The sequence below is a fragment of the Anser anser genome (genome assembly GCF_964211835.1).
Source record: "Anser anser genome assembly, chromosome: 18".
Lineage (NCBI taxonomy): Eukaryota > Metazoa > Chordata > Aves > Anseriformes > Anatidae > Anser > Anser anser.
Window position 1 is genome coordinate 3,040,727 of NC_139739.1, and position 23,928 is coordinate 3,064,654.

At 43.3% G+C, this 23,928-nt stretch overlaps 1 protein-coding gene across 24 annotated transcripts in view; it reads left to right on the plus strand.

The window, feature by feature from the left end:
- The window catches only part of KDM2B (lysine demethylase 2B), a 110,314-nt gene that overhangs the window by 37,336 nt on the left and 49,050 nt on the right, over nucleotides 1-23,928 (plus strand). For 22 of the 24 annotated variants that reach the window (XM_083804289.1, XM_083804286.1, XM_083804269.1 and 19 more), the window contains 4 exons: nucleotides 750-843; nucleotides 1,737-1,890; nucleotides 12,983-13,098; nucleotides 19,431-19,557. In XM_083804289.1, coding sequence (XP_083660415.1) covers nucleotides 750-843; nucleotides 1,737-1,890; nucleotides 12,983-13,098; nucleotides 19,431-19,557 — 491 coding nt within the window. Of the gene's footprint in view, nucleotides 1-32; nucleotides 321-746; nucleotides 844-1,736; nucleotides 1,891-12,982; nucleotides 13,099-19,430; nucleotides 19,558-23,928 lie in introns of those variants that run through there. The other 2 variants (XM_083804275.1, XM_083804282.1) reach the window with 2 other exon arrangements.

Sequence of the window (23,928 nt, forward strand, 5' to 3'; positions counted from 1 at the left end):
GCGTTTGCAAAGGTGCCTATAGTGAGAAGGGCGGCTGTGTTTCGGCCATTAGTTACAGATGGTGGCTGGAGGCTTGAGATTCGTGCAGCGAGATGAGCGCTCTTGTGTATCTTGCCAGCGATGTCGACTTTAAACCGCTCTGAAAACCTGAATCAAGACGGCATAAAAAAATAGAGGATTTGATAATACTCAGCAATGCTGCCAGCTGGTTCCTTTATGCCTTTTGATGCAGAAATGCCTAGAAACGTGAACAAAAAGGAGTTAATCTGCCAAATGAGGTTTCTGTCCCCAGATCCTTGCAGAAATGGCATTAGTGGCAAGTAGGTGATTAAACGTGTGGGAGGATTTATAAGCAAATTAGATTTTTCAAAACTTTGCTCTTTGAAGCAATTTGTGTACAACTTTTGCTGAAGGTTGTGTCTCAGTGCGAAGGAGAGCATTAAAGAGATCACCCCAGGGATAGGCAGTGGCATCAGAAATATTTCTGAACAACATAACTTTTATTATTTTTCCATTCCTTAACTCTGAAGGCTTTCTTTCTAGTTGTATGAACAGCAGACTCAAACTTCAAGATGCACGTTTTTCAGCAGAAACCTAATTATAGTTACTTTGAGACAAAAAAAAAACTGTACTATAAATGCAAAAACTTGAGTGGATGGAAACAGTATCACACATGTTACCTCTGCAAATTAAGGCATGAAAAATACTGTTTCAGACTGATTCATTTTTGTCCTTCGCTCTGCTTTCAGGTACTGTTTGATGAGTGTGAAAGGATGCTTCACTGATTTTCATATTGATTTTGGTGGCACTTCAGTGTGGTATCACGTTTTCCGTGGGGGGAAGGTAGGTGAACCTTGTTTGAAATTTATTGTTATTCCTCTCTGTCTGCTATGGAGGGATGGGGTTGCTTTCTTTCATTTTTTTCTCTTTCACCTTTTTTTTTGGCTAATCAGTTAGCAGTCTATTTCATTTACCTTTGTTGACGTGCATGGGGTTTGCTGAACTAGAAAGACACCATTCACCTTTGTGAAACAAGCAAGTGCTTTATTTGAAATATCTGATGTGTTATTTGTTGGTGGTTTTACGCTTGTTATTGCTGCATGGTTTTAGAAGCGTCTTGCAGTGAGTACATGGCTGTGTGTACCCTTGTTGGGTCAGAGTGCCCTCGTAAGTCTCCTTCTGTAGCTAGAGCTTCTCAGTTTCCTTTTAGAGATTCTGTGTTCCTTTAGTGTGCACACCATACCCGACCTGAAATAGTGCAGAATACAGAAATGTTGAAATATACAGCGTGTGTGGCTACGTTCACATCTTTGCTATTTTCAGTTGCTTTTTCCTAATTCTAGCGTAGACAGCGTATGGCGGGCACTAAAGAAAATACAGCAGATTGAACGTCTTTGTGGTACAGATTCTGGTCATCTGTGTCCAGTGAAGTTGTGCTATGCCAACGTATTGTTTTGAACTGAACGTAAACTGTGCAGGCATCTTTTGAATAAGATGCTTCATGGAAGAGAGATGACAACTGACAGTTACCTTGACATTTCCAGCCCCTGTGCTAATTGCTGCTGCTGTCTGCTCTGGATTTCTGTGTACAGTACCTGGAAATCACGTGTTTTATGCAGAAAGCAGGCTCGGTGCTATGCATTCATTCCTCTAACACACGATAAACTCCTCGGAATTTTTCAGTTGCGTGTTTTTGTTGATTGTTGGTAATAGTTAAATCGTTGCTTTATTTTTAGATCTTCTGGCTGATTCCGCCTACTCTGCAGAATCTAGAACTTTATGAAGAATGGGTGCTCTCAGGAAAGCAAAGTGATATCTTTCTGGGAGACAGGGTGGAAAGATGCCAAAGAATTGAACTCAAACAAGGCTATACGTTCTTCATTCCTTCAGGTATCGTTTGTTAACTGGTTTTGGAATCACTGGAATTGTTGTGCTTGACTAACAGTTGTCTGTGAAACAATTCTTCACATCTGAACCCCATGTTGACCTCTTTATTTCCTGGGCAAAGGAAAGGCAAGGAGCTGAATGCACTTGATTTCCCAGCAATTGTCCCATTCAGACTAAGGAAGTGGATGCAGTGATCACTTGGGCTGTGCTAGGGAAAAGGAGAGGGGACTTGGGTCCCTGGGGCTGTCAGTCCCCCTCTTCTCGTCGGAGTCTTTCGTTAATGTTGTTTGTCTTCCTGGACAGGGACTTTTCTGTTTTTCTTATTCTGAGATAAAACTGGTGTTAAATATATTCAGTAACCAGAGATGTCAAGTCTCCGGCACTCTTCTGGCAAGTTTCACCTGTGGTTCAGGACCCTACTTCTTTGCCTCTGTCTGTGGTGTGAGGTGGATTGAGTCCTTGATAGAGCCCGGTGGAGATTCCAGTACATGGAACAGCAGATGCTGTGCTCACTTAGGGTTGCTTTGTGGTGAAACAGCTTTATTTTGTTGTCGTAACTCTTCAGGACTTCGGTCTGATGGAGGTTGTGCTGAGTCCAGGCATCTTGCAGGAGCCCAGCCGTGCTTTGTTTGTACACTGCTGCCCACCTCAGTGGCTGCGTTGCGTGATTCAGCCTCTTCCTGCAAAGCAACCAAATAGTTGCTGCTTTGAAGGCTGGTGGCTTTAGGCCTTTATTCTGCTGCCTAAAATGGATTAAGGATGGTGCAATCTGTAACGCTCTTCATTTCAAATGATATCAGGCTTTGCTCTCTTTGAGTATTATGGGACTGCAAGTTTCTTTATAATGGTATAATACATTGCCTCTGTCTAGCGGATTTTACCAGGGAAATAAATATTGATAGCCTTTTTACATGACAGAAGGACTGGTTGGTGGTTCTTCAGCTTCTAGAATTACTCTGTGGGGATAAGATTATTATATATATTTTTTAAATTTTGGAGACAGATAGAATGCAGGTCACGGGAAGTCACTGATAATGTTCTTGCTAACTAGGGAGTGTTATTAGCATCAACCGAAGGCCACAAATTTGCATGTTTGGTAAGCATTTGGTAAGAATCAGCCTGGGATGTGACAGGCAGAATGACTTGGAGGGTGTAGGAGTTAATCCATTAAAGGAATTAGGTCTTCCCTTGAAGCAGGTCAGGATGTGCTGTTACTGTTTGATCTAGGTGTTTGAGTGTGCCTGTGCTGTTTGCTTAGATCCCGTTACTGCATCTTTGTATTTATCTTTGTTCCCTTGTGAGCAGCCTCCTACGAATAAGACTTTCTGTCTGTTAGTTTAGTCATGCTCAGCAGTTGGAACACAGCAAGTTGTGGGAGCCTGTACAGGACACAACTGTAACATGGTGGCTGGAGCGAAGTGGTTCCAAATGTGTTTTTTGACTGTGGTTTCTGTTTTCATAGGAAAGCCCAAAGTACAGAAATGCCAATACCTCAGCCATTTTAGGCTCCGTGCCACGTTTGAAAGGCATACATGAATAATTTCTCCGTAAGCACCTCACGGATTCCAGGGTTTTGTTCTGGTGTATTTTGTCAGAAAACTTTTCCACAAATCTCTTACTTATGTGAAAGGATAATATTTCCCCGTTTGTTTTAAGAGCATGGAAATGCCTAGTTAAAAGCTGTTCCAGGTCAGCAAATTGAGCATAGCCTTGTAAAACAGGTCAGTTCCTGTGACCTCTTCCCTCTGGTTTGTGAGAGTATCGCACTAGTTAATGTTTGAATGTGTTTTGTATGCACTCAGTAACCGTTGGTAGTGCTTGGCTTCTGGTGATGGGTGCCTGTAAAACCAGCGTGTCCCACACTTCCAATTGAGCCTGATAACCTCTGAACCAGCCTCAACTCGGCCGCGAGGCAAACACCTTCTAATGACAGGTCCGGTCTCAGAAAGTGTGGAGTGATTCAGCTAGTGCTCGGCTGGACTGCGAATGGAGAACGTGTCAGTGAAGGGCCTTTTTGCATAAAATCTCCCGCTGTGCTCTCATTTTCAAGTCGTTTTTGGGGGTGGTCCCAGCAATGCTATTATATCATCACAGGGTAAAGGATGAAGTCGGTAGAGAAGACTGTAACAAGACACATGGGGGAGTAAGATCATAGGCTTGTGGGAGATGGAAGGTTTCTTTGAGAATCTAGGATCAACAGTAGATCCAGTAAATCCCTGAAACTACAAAGCACTTGCACAAGAATGGGAATTATTCTTACAGAAGGCATAATTATAGCGCTCACCAGGGCCTCGGGGTATTTCCCTCTGCATCACCACCTTCATCTTTTCAGGATTAAGTTTAAACCAGTTAGTTTCTACCTATGCTGCTAACCCTGGAAAGCACCAAAAGGCACGATCACAGCTGTGGTATCAAGGAGAAAATGAGCCAGGTATTATCAGCGTAGCGAGTCGTCCTGGGTCAAAGTGCATCTGGCAGCGCTTTAGGAGTCCCTCCTAAGTATGGGGTGGAGGGAAGTGAGCTGGGATTCTGAGGGATGCTGTGTCCGGTGCCGCGTGTAGGACCCAAGCTGCACTCCTCATGGCCCCGTAGGACTTCTCCAAGCAAGTGATGCACCGTTACCAGCTCTCACCTCCCACTTTACCAGTTCCCGCTGGTGAGTCAAGGATGATCGACTGGTAAAGTCTGCAGTGAAGTGATAATTTAACTAGGAACCCGGCCTTTTCCATTAGTACAATCTAAACCGATGTCAGCATTTAATTGTCAGTTGAGAAATACACCCCTTTGTGACTTGTTGGGGTTTATGGCCAGGTGTGTGCTCAAGAGGTGAGAGCAGCTGAAGGTTCAAGAGGGGGGAGGAATCTACAGTAACTACTCGAGTCAGCGAATGATTTTTTTTTTTTTTAATTTTCCTGTAGAAATGTGTTGTTTTCCCAGGATGGGAGATGTCTTCGTGCATAAGGACAAGTTATTAGTGAAGAATGCTGTGGCCTTTGGGTGTTAGCACTGTGCGTGTTTATCAGGAGCAATTTAAACTTTCATATGGTTACCTGTTAACAGGGATGAAATTTGGTTGAGGTAACATCTCGCTGTGATGTAGCAGACGCTGCGTACCGGACCTACCTGCCAGACAGAAGAGAAGCTCTTTGTAGAGCAAATGCTTCTTTTTTCCTGTGTAAGCTGTGAGGGTCTTGGAGAGGAAACCATAATCTCAGTGTGCAGCTATTGTCTCAGCAGGGACACAATTTTATCAATCACAATCAAACCTAGAGCTTGTCCAGTATTGTTTGTGCTGTTAGCGTTCTTCAATACAGTGTGTATGGTTTGCACTGGGGATGTGCAGAGTGGGAGCACTTGGAGTCCACCGTGGTGTTGGTTATGGAGAAAATACTCAGGTGTCTGTCATCGCTGTGGCAGGGATGGACTGAGCAGTGTCCCTCCAGATTTCTTCCGCTCAGGATTTCTGTAGGCACTTGTCTCTGGCTTGCATGCAGCCACTTCTTCAATTACCTCCTGATTGCTCCCCTGCAGCCTGCTTGCAATGTACTGCTCACTAAGTCAATGAAAATGCGCTACCTGGTTTCTGACTACCTTTAGTGCCTTTTTACTTTGAGTGTAAATATTTTTTTCCTTTTACATCACTGCTTAACTTCACTGGAACCTGTTCTCTCTCCCCTTCATGCCCTTCACCTGCCACTCCACTCTTCATGCTCTGTAAACCATCTCAACCGTCTCTTACTTTTATCCTTGTACTTTTTTTTTCCTTTCCCCCAAGTGGTGCTTTATGCGTGGAATTCCCTCCCCATCTTGGTTCTCTGAACATCGCATTCATTCCTCTTGTGTACTTCTAAACTTCACTGTTGCTTCCTAAACCCAAGCTCAAAATTAAGCATACGCTAAATGAAAAATTGATCCTTTTTCAATCCAGGTGCTCTTTTGAGTCTTCTAATCTTGCTGAATATGTCATTTTGATTGTAAGTGCTGGGGGTCTGACAGGGATATTGTCTCTCTCCTCCTTCCCCGTTGTCCTCTACAAACAAGATCTTGCAGTAGCTGGGAATATGCTAAGCTTGTTTGCTTTTTTCTCAATTTCCTCTGATACCTCTCTTCCAAAAAAGTGACCTTTTCTTGTGTGTGTGTGTTTATGCTTGATGTAGGCGCTTGTACCTGAAATTCAAGAGTGTTTGCGCATGCAAAATCGGGGCATGCGAAAGCAGGCCAGCTTGTAGTTTCTTGTGGGAAATCTGTCTTGCAGTATTTGTCTCTGTTGCTAATATTGTGAAGTAAGTGTGTAATTGTGAAAAGGTGACCTCAGCTGGTTCTGGGTTGTTACCGATACTGCTGTCGGCTTGACCATGGGTAAGCTTGGTATGGGTGTCTTTTACTGCAGGCTTTCCAAATCTGTGGTGTTAATGTGAGTACAGTGAAGAGATGTGATGTTGTAGTGTGAGTGAGCTGGTAGTCAAGAGAGCTGCCTCTGGGGGGAATCATCAAGTAGCCAGGCCATTTTGAGTGCGTTGTCTGTTCTTTAGATCGGGCAGGAGCAGTTCAAGTGATAGGCCAATACGGTCTGTAAAGTACCGGACAGAAGTCACCGTGCATTTTTGATTTTCAAGACTTGACCGATGTAGGTCAAATCTTGAATAGACTTTAGACTAATAGACCAACAGATCTTGTAGGAGACTTTTTAGTGCTGAGCTTTTAGGCTTTCCTGTGATCAAAATCCAGGTGAGGTCACTTGCTGTCAGCTGGGCATGGCGTTCTCTCTGCCTCCTCTCCAAGCTTCTCCCTAGTGTTGCTGCATGCTTGTCTTAGGAAAGCTGTGTCTCACCCTGTAGTTAGCTGTCCTCCACTGAGTAAGCAGTTTTTGTTTTATTTTTTATGTTCTTTACTGTAACACGCTGTGGGGCCTAGTGCGTGGAAAGATGTCGTTATAATCTCTCAATTTCTTGAGAGATGAAAAATGAGCCACAGTCTAACAAAATATTCTCATTGTTCTGTGATGGTTATTATGGTAACATTAGAGTGCTCCAAAGTTCTGGTTTGCAGTCAAATACAGAAATAATGACTTTTCTTGGATGAACATTTTTTGGAGGAAGGAAAGCAGCTGGAAAGGGCTGTTCTGTGCTAGACTCTACGCTGTGGTTAGCAAGGACTCAGAGCGTTTCAAGTACTGTATCTGTGGTTATCAGTAAGATTCTGCCTGTTACGAGCGTGCGGTTCTAGGTCACCTCCGCCGTGCCAGTCAGTATTTGATGAATTATTGTGTAATGGGGCCAGAAGGTAGCACAGAGGCTTTCTATCAGGGAGAATGACAGGCTATTAAAATCTGACTGGTAAATTTTTTTTGCAGGGAGTCGTGTTAGGGCTGCATAGCTGCCTGGCTATTTTTGGTTGCTGTTCGCTTTTCCCATTTCAGGAGCTTCCACTGACATTAGTGGAAGCTCCGTGCCTGGAACCTTTAGGGACCAAGCGATGAAGCTCAGCAGAGAGCATCAGAGAGAGTTTTTGCCTCGAGTGGCTACTTTCAGATGAAAGGTGACAGCATAATGTTGGATTTTAGTTCTGTTCCTCTGCAGTGCTCTACCTGATTCTTATCAAATTAAGTAAGATTGAGAATTGCTGGATTACTTGTATTACTGGGGAAAAAAATCATTAATTTTTTACTCTTAATGTAAGCATGATGTTTCCTTGATATACTTGGTTGTGGGCACTACTGTGACCCAATCATTATTCTTTATTGTTCAGAGAAATTGTCTGGTTTGCTGGCATTGTTCACTGTAAGGCCATCTCCTTAGTCACTTTTGATTTCCTTTTTAAAAAATTTTTAATTTATTTACATATTTTAGCTTTTCCAGACCAAGTTGCTGTAGAATTACAGGAAAACATGTACGCCTTCTATATCACAGAGCAAAATATCTGTTCAGTTACTACTGGAAATGGATGCACCATGGTTTTGGCCTGGAGTCTGTAGTCTGTTTGCCCTGTAGCTTTCTTGATAAGTTAATATTCTATTTTATTATTCTTGGAAGGATGATTCCATTCTTGAAGATACAGCAGGAATTTACAGGCCCCTGAAATCTTCTAACAAGTTTGTAATGTTTAATAATACTTGTTTTATAAAATTCAGAAGATAATGAGATTGTATATTCCTTTTAATTGTTAAGAAAAGCTTTTTTACTGTTAATTTTACCTTCTTGATTTACTAGAGATGATAACATCTAAATATTCGAGTGTACCTTAGGAGCAGTGGAATAACTTCTAACTGTAAACCAGCTGAGGGCATTTCTGAGTCTCCTGAATAAGATTCCTGCCCAATGCTGGTTTTACTTCGTAAGCTAGGGTTGTTTTGGGAAGGAAGAAACGCTCGTTAATCATCGAGAGCTGCAATAAGAAAGATCACCGTGGCCGGTTCCATGTTCAGTTGCTCGTTAGCCTCTTTCTTAGACAACCGGTGTTGGTTCAGCAGCGTCTGCTGCAGTTTGGGTTAGGCCTCACCAAACGGGGATCAAATGGAACTGCTATTGACAGGCTGGTTTGAAACCAGTCACCTCTGAGGAAGGTTTCTCTTTATTGACTCATCCCTGAGGCCACACAGTATGTGTCACATCTGTACAGTGTAATAGTAGCTTTAGATAATGTTCAGCAGGTGCTGCTTTTTTTTTTTTGTCTTTCAGCCAAAAATTAACAATATCTTACTCCTCTGACTTTGGCATTTTTTTCTGTCCTTAATCCCTTTCTTCTGATATCGCTCCAGTGCTTTTTTAGCGTTAAGGATGAAATTAAATTTGTGGTATTGTATTCTGTGTTGCATTCCCTTTTTTTTGAGAGAGGGAGGGACAGAAACAGAGAGAGAATGTTTCTGGGTTTGGGAATGCTGCCAAGGGGAGAGATGTTATCTCCTGTCTCGCGCAGACCCATGGAACATGCAGGGTTGTGCAGGAGTACCTGAGTTGATGTAGACAGTGGAAAGCAGCTGCTGAGGAGAGAACTGATGACTCTCCCTTCAGAGGTGTCTCTGCTGGAGGCTGCGTGGCAAGTTTTTGCTGTGAGAGCTGGAACATTCAGACACACGTGAGCAGATGTGACCATATACATGGTGATGTGACCATATACATGTCAACGGACCTGTCAGTCCGTCCAGCAAAATAACGTTGTAGCTGAAAGTAAGACACGCAGGGTGTGTTGATGTGGATGATATCAAAGCAGTCCCTTTGGCCTTCATTGTTGTCTTACGGATTACACACACCCTCCCTGGAGGTCTCTCTTCCTCTTTACAAGCCTCCATAACTGGGAAGCTTCCGACGTGGGTGTGTTTGTTAGCAAGTGGTCACAATGAGCGCTCGTCCTCCTCACAGTTTATTTCTGAGTCGTGCTTGCATCGAAGCTGTGGAAATTAATGGCATGTGCCATCCAAGTTTATCTGCTCTCGGAGCTCGTTTCCACAATATACAATGCTCATGGGAAGCGTTTCCTGCTTTCTGCTCGTCTCTTTCCTCCTACTTCTGGTACTGGTGTCTTCGGTTTGTCTCTGTACACAGTCTTGTTAATATTAGAACAGAAGATTTTCTTTTCCCTTGTAGCTTCTGTGCCAATCTTGCTGTGTTTTCCTACCTTGTCAATTCTCTTATCTTTTTTCGTCTAATCTTGCACATAGTGTCCCGTGTCCCTGGAACACACCTCTTCGTGTTTGTCTCTCTGCAGTCTCAATATTCCGTGTTCCTCAGGCGAGTTGAGACTATTTTGGGATGCAGGGTGACCGAAGAATGCTCAGCAGCCAAGCGGCCAAGATCCGTGTTGCCAGCAGGTGACCCCTCTGTCAGGCCTGCGTCCTCTCGCTGGCAGAGGGGCTGTGGGCTGGATCCTGCCTCTGGGAGCAAATCAACTGCTGGAGATGTTAGGGTGTCCCTGGGGCTCAGCTGTTTGCCCAGCTCCACGCTTCCACGCTGTTCCTCCATGAAGGGATGATACCCACGGCATTGTCCTTTCTCATCCCTGAGCCACGTGTGGAAATTGTCTTATGCTCTGCTTTAGGCAGGAGTAGGGAACTTGACTTCCAAGGGCTTTACAGTAAACGGCTTTCTGTGTGTTGCTTGGTCGCTGGTTTATTTTAACTTTTTTCCTGGTGGCTTTCTGGTGGATTTCACTGCTTTGTTATTGAGAACTGTATCATAAAAAATACTGAGAACAGTGTCATAAAAACAAAACAGTATTTTCAGTCTTGTTACTAGAAATACGTGTGTCTTGAAGGACCTAATGCTCAGTTCAGAAGTTAGGAGTTTGCATCTGTCAGTTGAAGGTACTAATTGTTTGTTAAATGAGTAGCTACCTAGTTTAGAAACGTAAGTAGGGAATTCAGTGTATTATCTGCAGAACCAGAGGTTGTCTCAGGTATTTTAGGGAAGACTTCAGTTTGCACCTCTTCCAGCTTTTCTGTAAGGACAACATTGGAACTACGTTTATGCTCATTAAACTTTCTGTTGAGCTTTTGTCATGTCTGGGACGCTGTTGGGTTTTTTTTGAGCATTGGCTCGAGGCATTGATTGGTCTTTTCTAGTTTCTCTCAGTTATATTGGGACAGCTACTGAGGAAGTCTAGAGGCTGTTAACAAAAAGACCCTTGACATTTAATGGGGACAGAGTTGAGAGGTCAGGGAAGGTGTGATGAGACTGAAACCCAAAGAGCAAAGGAAAAAATGGAATTGATTGCACTCCAGTGTGAAATTTTCACCGAGGAAATAAAATTTGTGGGAAGAGGCTGCTGTGGGGTTATATTAAAAACAGACACTTGAAGAACAATAGCATTGATGGTGTTTCATTTTATTTCTTAAAATGAAGGATTTTACCTTTTTACCTTTCCTATATGTCTAGAAAGCCAGGTTTCAGCTCAGTTACTCTTCTTACTTGAGCTGTAAATCTTTGATAACAGGTTGTATTTAGAATGATGTTGATGATTCCGTTAAAATATCTTGTTACATCTGTCAGTCTGCGTGTACATCGATTTATTCTGGGAGATTTGTGGTGTAAACAAGTGGTGAAGGCTTCTCAGCGTCCTGCTGGTAACTGGCTGCCTGTGGCTTGTCTTCTGCCACCGCTCAGCCATGTGGCCATGGACAAGTCATTGCACTTGTTGGACCTTCAGCTTGTTCATCTCTGGAACTGGCAATTAAGCTGAATTATCACCCAAGTTGACCCTGAGTTTTACCAATAATCCAGTAAGTCAGCTTTGGGGACCCAGCAACCCCCAAACTGCAGAAACTGCAGTCTTTGATTGCTTCGTGGAAGCAGTAACCCTGAACTCCTTCACCTTACATCTTTTTTCCTTCCCAAAGACTAGGATCAGGAGTATCATTTGTTTTGCAGCAGTTTGCTCTTAGTACAGACTGATGTATTTCATGCGAGGTGATGAACTGCTTTAACTGTGAAGTGTTTTCATGTTATTGACATGCATAGTTGCTGTATTACCCTTATAGGGAAAAAAAAATCCTCTCTAGTTGGTCGTTCTTGATTTGGAAGTAATAAACATGCTGGATGATAGTAAGTGGCTTGTAGCTGAAATTATCCTAACTGGAGCAGGAAAGATGCGATAATACCTAGAGCTGCCAGAGCCACAAGCCACCTGCGTTTTTCTCTGCATCCCGTTTCTCACATGGAATCTGACCTGTACATTGACTGAGCGCTGGAACAGGCTGCCCAGAGGGGTTCTGGAGGCTCCATCCTTGCAGATACTCAAAAGCTGTCTGGACGTGGTCCTGGGCACGCAGCTTTTGGTGGCCTGGCTCACGCAGGGGGGTTGGAGCAGGCGACCTCCAGAGGTCCCAGCCAACCTCAACCTTTCTGTGATGTTGACGTTCAGAAAAAATGTATCCAGAGGGATGTTTCCAGGGAGAAAATTCTCATGTTGATTTCTTTTCCTTCCTGACTCTCCTACCAACGTGCCCTTAAATGAAAGCTGCAGTTCTGCCATCTGCTGGGGCTCGAGGACTTCTCAGGTGCGCCTCTGCAGGCCCTTAGCGTCTAGGGATTGTTGCAAAGGAAGGCTCTTGTGGCTGCTAGCTGGAGAACCCTTTAGGCAGAGCAGCATTTTCCTGCTCCCTCACTGATCGTGAAGTGAAGGAAAGCCGCCACAGCTTTAATGGAAAGTACTGCGCAGTTAGGAGAAAATTGACTGCCCTCTTTGTTGCTTTTATCTGCTGGTTTATAAATTGTAATACTTTTCATTAAAAAAAGGAGAAAAAAGCATCAGGTCTCCATGGGTCCCAGATCATTAGCAGGATCAATCCCTCTTTCACCGCAGAGATCAGAGGCTACAGTTTTGCATAGCCAGGCCTTCGTCTGCTGGCACACCAAGCAAACAACGCAGAAGCAGAAGAGCTGTGTGGCTGCCTGAATTGCTACGTCTGGATTTTTGTTACGGCAGAAAATTCTTCCCTCGCTTTGGAGCCCATGCAATGAATTCAGTCCCTTCGAGGATAGGGTCAGAACAGCCTCATCAGCTCGGGTATTAGAAATGTTAAGTCCTTTAACTTGGGGCTGGCAGTGAAAAAGATTTTCAATTGCTGCTTCAGGAAGTTGATAACAGAACATAAAACTTTCACCTCTGAAGGAGGGCTGGCAATAACTTGGAATTGTTGACACCTGGAGATGTGTGCTGTGGTGCTGGCGTGGCAGAAGTTTGATGTGACTCAGTCCGGTTCCACAGCCCTAGCCCACCACCACCACGAACACGATTTGCAGCCCTACTGGAGGTGCCAGGAGATCATCTGAGAGCCAAGTGTACTGAGCAGGCTGAGTTTACTTCTTAGTCATGGATGTGGTTGAGTCACAAGCTTGTGTGTTCTCAGTAAACACTGAAACCGTTCTGTGGATAAATAGAAGAACTCAACACACAGAGGGTTGTGAGACTGTGCATCATAAGATGCCTTCTGCTATTATTAGTCTTAGCGTGCCTATGAGCATACTATTTAACCTTTCACTACTTAACTTCTCTTCCCCCCTCAGAATGGGGTTTATGGGGTTGTTTAAAGTTGATTGTAAATTGCTCTGTAATACTACATAGTGTGAGGCATTCTCAGTTCTTTGCTTTCCCTCTCTAGGGTGGATACATGCGGTTTATACTCCGGTAGATTCTCTGGTGTTTGGTGGAAATATCCTGCATAGCTTTAATGTTCCCATGCAGCTTCGCATCTATGAAATTGAGGACAGAACAAGGGTAAGGATACTTGATTCTCTTCTTAACCGAACAGTGCTTTGTGACCGTGGTCTGCCTCTTTCTGTCTCTCTCCCCCCCCTATTCCTTCCTGAGAAACACGAACTGATGGGATCTCCATGTCAGAATTGTTGAGAGGTAAACATGAAATAACGAGACTTTCAAATGTTGGCGATTTTTAGTGACGTTTACTCATCTGTTTTTCCCTACTTCCAACTGACATGTCCATTCTGTACCTTTTGTCTGGCTGCTAAACTTTATAAACAGATTCCCTCGTGCACACAAGCATATTGCCCTTTACAGGGCAATTCCTTTGTACCAGTACACTCCTGCTAACCCCCAGGAATGGATACCCAGGGCTGGAGAATAATGTCCACAGCTGAACTGAGAAAGCTGTGGAGAAGTTTCATGAGAAACATCATCTTCTGTGCTTCTCAGGATTTTCTTCTACAATGACTCCATACAATGCAAGAATTTCATGGGACAAATGAGTCTGGGCTGGGGCGTTAGTCTGAATGGTGATGCTCACCTGGCTGCAGCAGAGTACTACATCTGGAGGAGGTTTCTGTGCAGCCTCTCGAGGAGTGAAAATTATGCCCTTGATTAATAAGCTTGACACCTAGCTGTCATGTTCTTTGCAGTTCCATAAAGCAGCAGCATCTGAAGGAAGTGCCACTGTTTTACTAGGCTATTAAATAAACCGTGCAAGGCAATCCTATAATTTTGATGTAAATATAGACCAGTGTATGTACAAATTTAGATGAGGATTTTTGTGGCTGGCTATTCTGGAGGCACTGCGCTGTGACAGTGCTGGTAGACCACAGGCACAGGTGCCAGGTCAAGCGTTCGTGGAGATTTGGGCTGGCAAAACACACAGCGGGAAGCTGTGATACATCTTCACTAAAAAAAGTCTTAAAATGGTGCGTGTTGAACGTCAGCTCATTGTGTTCACCTCTACAAGAGGGCACAGTTCTGGCTCCAAGTGGGCTTTTGCCCCAAATCACTTTCCTTGCAGTGAGACTGCGCTAGTCTGAGACACATACGTGTTGTTTCGAAAGACATCTCTGGCTCAGTGTGAGAGGAAGGGTGTCCTCCCCTCAGCCTCTCTCTGCCAGTGTTGTGTTGGGAAGAGAGTGCTCCCGTGCTTCGCAGGGGTACGGGGCCTGCTAGTCTTCACACTGCAAAGCGGTAGTGGGAGAGGTTGGTTTCCTGCAGTGATTGTTAGGAGGAGAAGGAATCTTAAGTAGAAGAATGAATTCCTAGTGGAAGACAGATGAAGACAAAACCTGAAATTCAGAAGAATTAGAACAGAGACTGCAGCAGAGGGCAGAAGTAGAGGTAAAGGCCAGATGGAGTTCAGCCTGGCTTCGAATAGGTGTTCCCAAGGCAAGAATGTGAAGTATCTTTACCCTTTATTTTTATTTTTAAAGGGACTTGAACAGGAAAAAGTTGGGATGGCAGAAGCAGGAAGGGGCTCACCAGCTTCTTTTGCAGAGTGAAGGGAGAAGGGATGAGCTGTAGGAGTGCTTCAGGAAAAGGACTGGCTGCCAGAGTTGAGCTGTGGCTAAGTTCAACAAAGGAGCTTGGCACAGGGAGGTTTTTAGAGTGGCTGTAAGAACCAGCAATACACGCTGGATACGTATGCTGCAGCTGCTCAAAGGAGAGGCGTGTTGTTGCCATGAAGGGTGCTAGCACGTGTAACTGGAATGGAAAAGACAATTTATTTATTTCCATTGATGTCTGGAAGGGAAATGCTCTTTTTCCTGATGTAAAGAGAGCTGGCATCTTGTTCCCACAGGACCTGAGCAACCCAAAGCCACACACATTTTACTGGAGTTGCAACTGCTCAGTAGTGCTTCTTCATGTCAGGTCCTTCTGCTTGGGAAACGGGGGGCAGCTTTGATCTCCTGAGCTTTTATACCAGGAGGCAGATTGCCCTGTAAGTTTTTTGGTAACTTTTAGGAACCTACTGGGCAGCTACAGTGAAGTGCCTTTGAAAAGTCACTTGTACCTTGATCCTGTGGGAAGGTTCAGTGGGTGTGATGTCTGCCTCTTCGAAAATGTCCTGTCACTGTTTTCTGGAAAGGGGTTCTGTGACATTTGGAAATCCCAAATCAGGTCTTTACTCTTGTCGGGTTTGATTTATTTTAATTCAAAGTATCTGCAGTTCTTTATAATTTTCCCTCCAATAAATACTTGAGTGCTTTAAGAGACTAATGAAAGCCAACAACGCAGAACTTCCACAACTTCACAGTAACAGTTTCGGCACTTGGATGTTGCTGTGCCAGCACTGTTTTGCACAACCCCGTGCGTTTGTTCACAAACTTGTGCTTGTAGGCAGCTGTATAATAACAAAGCTGTGTGAACAGTCGAAGACTAGCAAGAAGTTCAAGACAGAAAATAGAAGACTTGCAACTAAAGCATACAGAAGTTTGATAAGAAAGAGGCAGACAAATCAATACTGTTATTTAGAAATAATAACACACAGAACAACTAAAAATATCACGCAGGAATCTTGAGGGGGTAAATGTTTTCAAAATGGAATTCCAGTGCGTACTGCTTTATTTGCTTTGCCAATCAAATTTTGTAATTTCTTTGTTCAAATAATTTTATTCATACACGGGCTAGAATAGCAGACTCAGTACAGTATGTAGTTCACACAAATTTGGCAGTGTGAACATACTGCAAATGAGTTTCTCATCAGTATTGATCTTTCCATTGTGTATAGCACAGAAGTAAATTACACGATGTGATTGACGAAGTAATTTGCCACGCGCAAATCAAAGTGTAATACAGGTGTGTTTCCCTTCTTCATTTTGCAGAGAGCAATTTTATGGAGGTTTCGCTGTGTTTAAACCTGCTATATAATGCTTAATCATCTTTGATTGCTGATATTCAAAGTCATTTTTATGCTAGGTGTAGTTGTTATTGTCTTAGCAGCTAAGACAAGAATAAATACATGGTTGAAATGGTAATGCTGATTTACAGCCTGATAAAATTGCCTAGTTTATATACTTGTCATGCTTATTCTAGCTTAATTTCTCAAATCCCTAGGAGACTTTTTAAGAGGGTTATAGCCATTTAAAAATAGTTTTAAGGAGTAATAAAAAACATGTCTATTGTTGGAAACAGCTCCTAATGTGCAATTGAGGTAAACAAATATTCTCCAGCCTTACAGTTTGTAGAGACTCTCATTTTGCAGTCTGGCTTTCCTAGAGGCCAATTAACAGCTAGTCAAATAGGCCAAGCTGTTTAGCTCTCTGCTAGACCAGCTTGAATAACTGCAAAGCAGGCTGCCGTGCGGAGATTCATCATCTTGGCACAGGGGTGTTACAGCTCGGTATTACTGAAGAGGAAGAATGTGTCAAACTCCCTCCCAACTCGTCTAAATTTAACGGCGTTAAAATACTGGAACGTGGATGGGGACAGGAGCACTCAAAATTCATACGTAAGGTGGTCACTCACAGATGACGGTGTTTGCTACTGATGTGGTTTTTTGGAACTTAAGATAATATTTTAAGCGGATGGATGGATTATTTTGTAAATAATCTTACGTTGTTTTTCGAGATTCTGATTAGAGAGATTAAATACAAGTAGAGTTTGTACTTGTAACAAAATCTTAACGGATATTGTGGATGAGAAATCATTTCTTAAGGAAACTTTGTGCCTTACTTCCTACAAATTTGTTTTGTTTTTGGAGGGAGATACAGGTCTCTAAAATTATTTCACTTTGAACTAAGGAAATAGATCATACTCCAGAGAGGGTTTTTCTCACTGTACAGGAATAATTAAAAAAAATGATTCTGTGGATTGTAAATTATTAATCATAGAAGTTAGAGCTGGAAATGCTGGTTAGATGCTATTTCCCTGCTGGTGGGGGTTTAGTCCTCTGGCAGAGTCCATATCAGGTAGGACACTTTTAAATGATCGCGTAACTTCCCCCCAAATAAGAGTTCACTTGACCGTGACTATACAATGGAAAAATTATGGACTTGTATGTAACACAGCTCACACCCATCAATTAATAAACGTTCGAGGATATCATAAATAATGTTCTCTGTGCTTCTTCACAAGGCAAATTGTACAAGGTTTTAAAGCACCCTTAGACTTACTCTCATGGCAAAGGCCGCGGCAGATCTCTGCACGGTACCTCGCGCTGGATGTGGTCGCTCTTACTTCAGAAGGCTTGCAAAGGCAGAGCCTTCTCAGGCAAATAGTAAATTACAGAGGCATGGAGGGATTTGCTGTGGGTTGGAACATTGATAGTGAGGCAATTAGGAACTCAAATTGAATATTAAAGATTGATATACATAATGGGAGCACTGCATGCATTACTGCCTTGTCTTTCACATTGAATTAACATTGGTAACAACTAAATTTGGTGAAGCTCAGGATCTGTCAACAAATGTTGAGCAATGATGTCTTTAATATTCCCAGGCATGTGGCTGAAAACCTTTTGAAGGCTGAGGGGTGGAAGGCGGCTTCCTGTTTGTAAGTCAATTCTTTGCAAATTTTGTTTCCTGCAGTGCTCTCTTGGAAAAATTTGAGTTCCTTTATTAGCATATATTTTAGCATGGCTAATTTCCCCTGTGTTCCGTAATAGTGAGACGTGACTCGAGCTCTTCTTTATGACAAATAACTAAACCAAAGGAAAGAAATTCTCTACTGCAAAAAGGCCCTGGGGTTAAATGTTCTCACATTTAGGGGGATGCTGGTTGGTTGGTTGGTTTTTTCCTTTTTTTTTCTTTCTTTTTTGGTATCTGTTCTTTATAACAAACGACAGGGAAACATTTGAAAAGTTGCAGCATTGCTGGATGCATGACCCATCGCACCACGCAGTTCAGATTTGCCAGCTCCACTTGTGGAGGATTTAAGAAATCTTAACTTTTGGGAATTGCCATGGAATATTGAAGTCCTACATTGTGATGCATTTAGTGGGACAACACAGTGTGTTCTCCCTTAATTACATGTTGTTTCACTGCTAAAAGTGCTTGTGCTCCCTGTGGGGGCAGAGGCAAGTTCTTTGCCCACCTTGGGGACAGTTTTCAAGCATGGGCATTCCTGTAATAAGCCTTTGGCATGCTCAAGTGGATGCTGGTGTCACCAGGCAGATGTTCAGACTGCGCCTGCTTCACAGAGCCGGACCTGAGTTTCCAGGTGTTGCAGTAGTGGGTCTGTTTAGACCTCACAGCTTTTCGGGTGATGTGTGGTGGGGTGGTGGTTTTTGTTTTAAATCAGTTAAGATAATGCTCCTTCTAGCGCAGTCCAGCTTTTCATTAAACATGGGTGGACACCTCTTGGCTAGGGGAACAGTTAAAATCCATAAAATATCTTAAAGCGTTTCCTAAATACCAATGGAATATGTGAATGCAAGCCTGCAAAATGCAATTTCTGTGTCACCAGGAGAAAAAGAAGTGTACAGTGCAAGTACAAGTTTATGCAAGATGCATGGCATCTGTTTTTAACAAATCACAACCAATATTTCTATGTTCTTGCATTTGGGGACCTTCCTAGATTGTTCCTTGGTACAGTGACCTCCCATGGATAGAAAACTATCGGGAAAGACAAGGAAACCCACTTCGTTTTCTTCTGAATCTGAAATGATCTCACAAATACCTAACATTAGGGAATAAGCTTTTTGTGTGCAAACAGGTCTGAGATGAAAGAAAAAATGCGCAGCTCGACAGTCTTTTGTCAAAATCCCGCTTTCAGTTTTGTTTGTAGCAAAAGTTAGCTCGCTATCAAAATGCAAAGTGTAAACCACAAAAGGGATTTTTGCTTTTAATGTGTGTACTAATCATCAAGAATTTGTGTTTGTTCATTTGTTTAATCAAATTGTTGGGAAGGTGGTGATTGGAAAAAGATGTATTTCCTGCTTGAGTCGTTTTAGGTAATGCTGCCATTTTGATTTAAAAAAAATAAATAATCATGTGATAGTGCTTTGGAAATGAAATAAACCACTTCTATTTTAACTTGAATTTTAGTGACTAACATCTGTATGTGACCACCCTATGTTTATACAGAAGGTAAAGAATGCCGTGGGGGCCATCCATCAGTTTCATGATTTCACAAGAACACAAACCCTTTCCTCTCCCGCCACCCCAAGAGGATACAAATTAGTGAACCAAGAAATGATGCTATCATGGCAGGCAGGCAGGCGGCCTCCTCGCTTTGTATGCTGAAGGCGTCCGTCTCACGCGGCTCCCCCCGCCCTCCCCTCCCCCTGCTGCATACTGTGTGTGCTCGTGATACCACGATGAGAATGATGGCTGGCCCTTGTGCTGCAAACTTCTCCTCCCTTCCCCGTGGACTGACGGTCTCAATCTTGCTTTCAGGTGCACGCCAAATTCCGTTATCCTTTCTACTATGAAATGTGCTGGTATGTTCTGGAGAGATACGTGTCCTGTGTGACCCAGCGCTGCCACCTCAGCAAAGAGTACCAGAGAGAATCAATGTTAATTGGTGAGTGAGCCCGGTGTTAATTGGTGAGTGAGTCCTCCGAGCGCGTGTTCAGAACCGATGCTAGCACCTTAGGCTTTGGTTGCTTTGGTTTCTGCAGAGATTTTAAATTACATTGGAGAATTGTAGAAATTCTGATGACCTGTTTCTTTATTTTGAGGTGGGGAGGTTTGGGCTCTGAAGCGTTTTCATGAAGTACCAACTCACTTTGAATGATATTTATTGAGCATTCCTTAGCAAGTGGATCCCAGAAAAACAAATTGTGGATGCGTTTACTTCTTGGTTTCAGTACTGTTTGTGTTAAGGTGATGTGCCAAACAGTTGAGGATTTACTGCTGTGTTTGGCACAGTACCTTAGTAGCCAGAAATGTGTGCGTTGCAAATGTGCTCTGGTAGGACGGATATTTGGTCCTTTTATAGCATGTCTGCTCCACAGAACGCGTTACAGTCACTATACCTGGCTTCTTTCTGTTCGCTTTAATCTTGACTTTAATTCTCTCTGTTTGGTGACTGACTTCTGCTTCGAGCGAATACCAAAACCAAGAAAACACCTACACAAATCTACATGATCTATAACCTAAGTGCAGGGAGGTCAAGAAACCTTTAAAACAACAGCTGAAAATGGACCAGAGCGGAGATGGATGGACGTGCCTGCAGCGGGAAGGCATTGCTTGGCGCTGCTGTGAGCTTTACATCACTGTGTTGCAATTCCAGCTGTTGCCTTTCTGAACTGCCCTTTTTTCCTTCCCTGTGTTGGAACAAGACAGCGGGCCATGTTACCACCCTGCTTTTAAGCACAGAATGGCTGAAAGGAACACAAGCACCAGCTAAATCTTCACTGATACGTATTAAATCTGGAGGAGGCCTAAAGTATTTCTGTGCCTCCCACTCCGAGGTGGTTGGAGTGAACCTGGTCTGTGTGGAACTGCTCTGGACAGGAGGGAAACGATTGCTCTAGCATAATCTTCAGCAGAAGGGGTTGAAGAAGGTATAGGCAGATGTCCCACTCCAGACATATTTTCTGACCAAGACTGACTTGAGGGACCTAAAAGGCCATGTAGATCAGCCAGAGAAATTTCTTGGGTTCCCTGGGAACTTGAGTACTACACATTTTGTGTCTTTGCTCCATGAGTCCCTGATGAGAAGGGATTAGTAAAGCACGAATTCCACATGGAAGAAGTGATACATAGGGTCATCCTAGAGCAAAGGACAAATTAGCCACTTAGATCTGCTCTTCAAAAAAGCAGCAACAAAACTGGTAACTGTGTTCCTTGGAAAATGCAGAACCTACCTCCCGTAGTCAAAACCAGTGGCACGAGAAGAGGCTCTTCCTGCCGGCAGGGTGAGGGTGCCAGATCACCAAGGTGTAATTGCAGAACAAATTAGATGTGGGGAGTGGATGGTTCAGGATATTGAGATGGGACCTTTTCCAGCTAAATGGCCAGTGTGAATTGAAGCCCAGCTCAGTAATTACTGATAATGGGTTGGTGATCCCCATGAAGTGTGTCTCAGTCCGGTTACTAGCTGAGAGAGGCTGAAATCATACAAAAGCTCACTGGGAACTGCAGTTCTCCAGCGTCTAGGGGGAAAAGGATTGTTTTGCATGACCAAAGAGTGTCAACCGCAAAGGCATTGGTAAAAGCAACACTGGCAACAGTTTCTGGGTCGTCTTGTCTCTCTGTGGTGGCTTCGGTTGTTGGCCTGCTGGAAGGTGAATATTAAACTGTTTACATGTTGATTCAGCGTGGTTTTATGGTCATTCCAAGCTAATATAAGAAACATGCTGCTCTAAGAAGATGAATCTGTTTTGTGAACCCTAGAGATCGTGCGGTTGCCCCGTGAGCTGAATCGGCTCAGTGACCCGACTGAAATGAATCCTACCCAAAAAAAGAACACATTTGTTATCAGTAGGACCGACGAGCCGATCTAACCCGCAGCCCTGCTGCAAGGCTGCTAGTGCCAGCTCGGTGCTGGAGTGTCTGCATGGGCAGACCTTGGGCTGTTGGTGCTGTCTTGAATGAATTGGTTCCTGCAGTGTGCTCAAGTGGTATCTGCTGACAGCGTGTGGCTCATCCACCTGCCGGCTGTCTCTTGACTTCAGGGTATTAACATGCTGATAAAATCTCTGACATTGACATCCAGGGCCTTTCTCTCCAGGAGTGACAGATTCATACTTTGTCAGACACTCGCTTTTTATTTCTTAGCAAAATCTTAACCTTAAAATAATTATTTAGCTGGAGATTGCAGTTCAACAGCCCAGATCTCCTACTGGATCTTTCACTTTGGCATTTATCAAATTCTCTGCAGGAGTAAAGGGACATCATTTACCTTGACAAAGCCATGATGTTTTGTTTTGCTTGAGTAATACTGTTTCATATACTTGCTTGTCTGTCTTCTAACTGGTCTCAGTGTCCAGCCTCTTGACTCAAATAAATCTCCGTGAACTTCAGTCCTTGAATTACACTCATTTGTTCTGCAGTGTCTGTATCTTGCTATCATTCACCTGCTTTGGGATGGGAGATCTAAATGAAGTTGCTACTCCAAAACCCCACTGCTTTAGTTTTGAAGTTTTTCTTCAGAACTGTTAAGGTCCTTAAATTGTTAAATGCTCTTCTCTTCCTTAGAGACTTTACTATCTGCAAGCAATGCCTTGATTTCCCATGAGAGACTATCCCTTGACGAAGAATTTCCCGTCATTCTCCTTAAAGAGTAATGAAACAAAGTACTTAACTTCCCTGCAGGCCCCTCAATAGATTGAATTGTCTTCTGTCCTCCGTGGTTTCGGAGAAAAAAATCTTCACATCCTTGCAGTGATTTTCAGAAACTTTTCTTGAAGAATCAGTGTTTGTACTGCTTATTTTTCCCTATTTATTTTTTTTTTTTAATTTTCTTGACGTACTTTGTTGTAGAAGTCTACTTAATAACTTTTCTTTAGGGTTCTAGAACTCATTTTTTTCTCCACCCCTAAGCTGTGCTGCTCTCTTTCCTTACAAACCTTCCGATACAGTGGTCCTACTGGGTCTCAGAAGCTGCAGAGATGACTACAAGTTGGTGAGGACATCCTCCAGAGAGAGCAGGATGCTGCCTGTGATCTCCGGGATTCACAAGGTGGTCATTTTCATGGAGTCAATAGAAATCCAGTTCTCCTCTTTGGAAAAAGACAGTACTGTGGTGATAGAGAACATCTTGGGGGAACACAAAACTGAGTTCATAATGACTTGTGCTTTAAGGATATCTTTAGAACCCTCATGGTACGGTTTCATCGCATAGTATTTATTTACCTTGGCATGAAGGTTGCCAAATTCAGAGTGACTCTTTCAAGATATGGCCTACTCAAGAAAATTTATTCCTGTGATACCTCTGTCAATATGGTTGTATGCTAATGCAGCGTTTTTCACTGTTCTTTGTATTTCTGCTTCCTAAATGTCTGGACTCACATAACTCCAGAAAACAAACAAACCTCAGCATAGATGAGGCTGAAACCTTGAGTGTTCCACTCCTTAAATGAAAACGTCTGCCCTTCTGAAGGAGTTGGAGGAAGGCTGCTGTGGCTTCTTTTCCCATTCTTCAGGCCCAAGAAGGAGATTTCAGGCAGTTGCCTCCTAGGTAGCGAGTGTTCTTTCTCTGATCTCTTCCACAGAAGGGCAAACGCTCAGGGGAATGACGACATGACAGAAATCACAGGCTGCTGTAAAAGCACACAATCTCTCTTTCTCCCCCTTTTTCTTTTCCTTGTCCTTCTCAGCTGTGCCATTTGTCCTGCCAGCTGAAATCAGAAGGGGATCCTATTTGGGTTTCCACCTAGATTTGAACACGCGCTGCTTCAGGAGGGATATGTCTTCATTATTTTTACTCTTATCATGAATGAGTCTGTACTGGATGTTTTCAGCCACAATTGACCTTCAGCGAGATACAGATCTGGAGAGTGAGCTGACAAAGAGTAATTGGGAGAAAATACTGGGCTATCAGAAAGACACTTTCTCTGTAGCCTGCAGCTTTTAAGATTCCCATTGCTAAAATTTTAACGGGGTGGCTCTAACTGTATATTAAGCCTGATGGATGAAGAAAATGTGCCCCCTGGCATGGTGAAGGAGCCATGTCTTCTTTTTTTTCCCCTCCTTCTTCTCAGAGGATGGAATGGATTTGCTTATTGGTAGACAGGTACTGGACTGTATTGAGTGATTTCTGTATGAGGTGCTCCATGCAGCAACACATTTCCAGTATGCTCAGGGTTGGTTTTTTTTTCTGCTAATGAAAATGTCATTTCTGTCTTTAGCAGACCACTAGGAACTGCTGCTCCCAAGCCACAGTGCCAAGGTTTGAAACTGGGAATGGCAAGGTAGATAACAGACACTGGACTATTGTAAAGAGTTC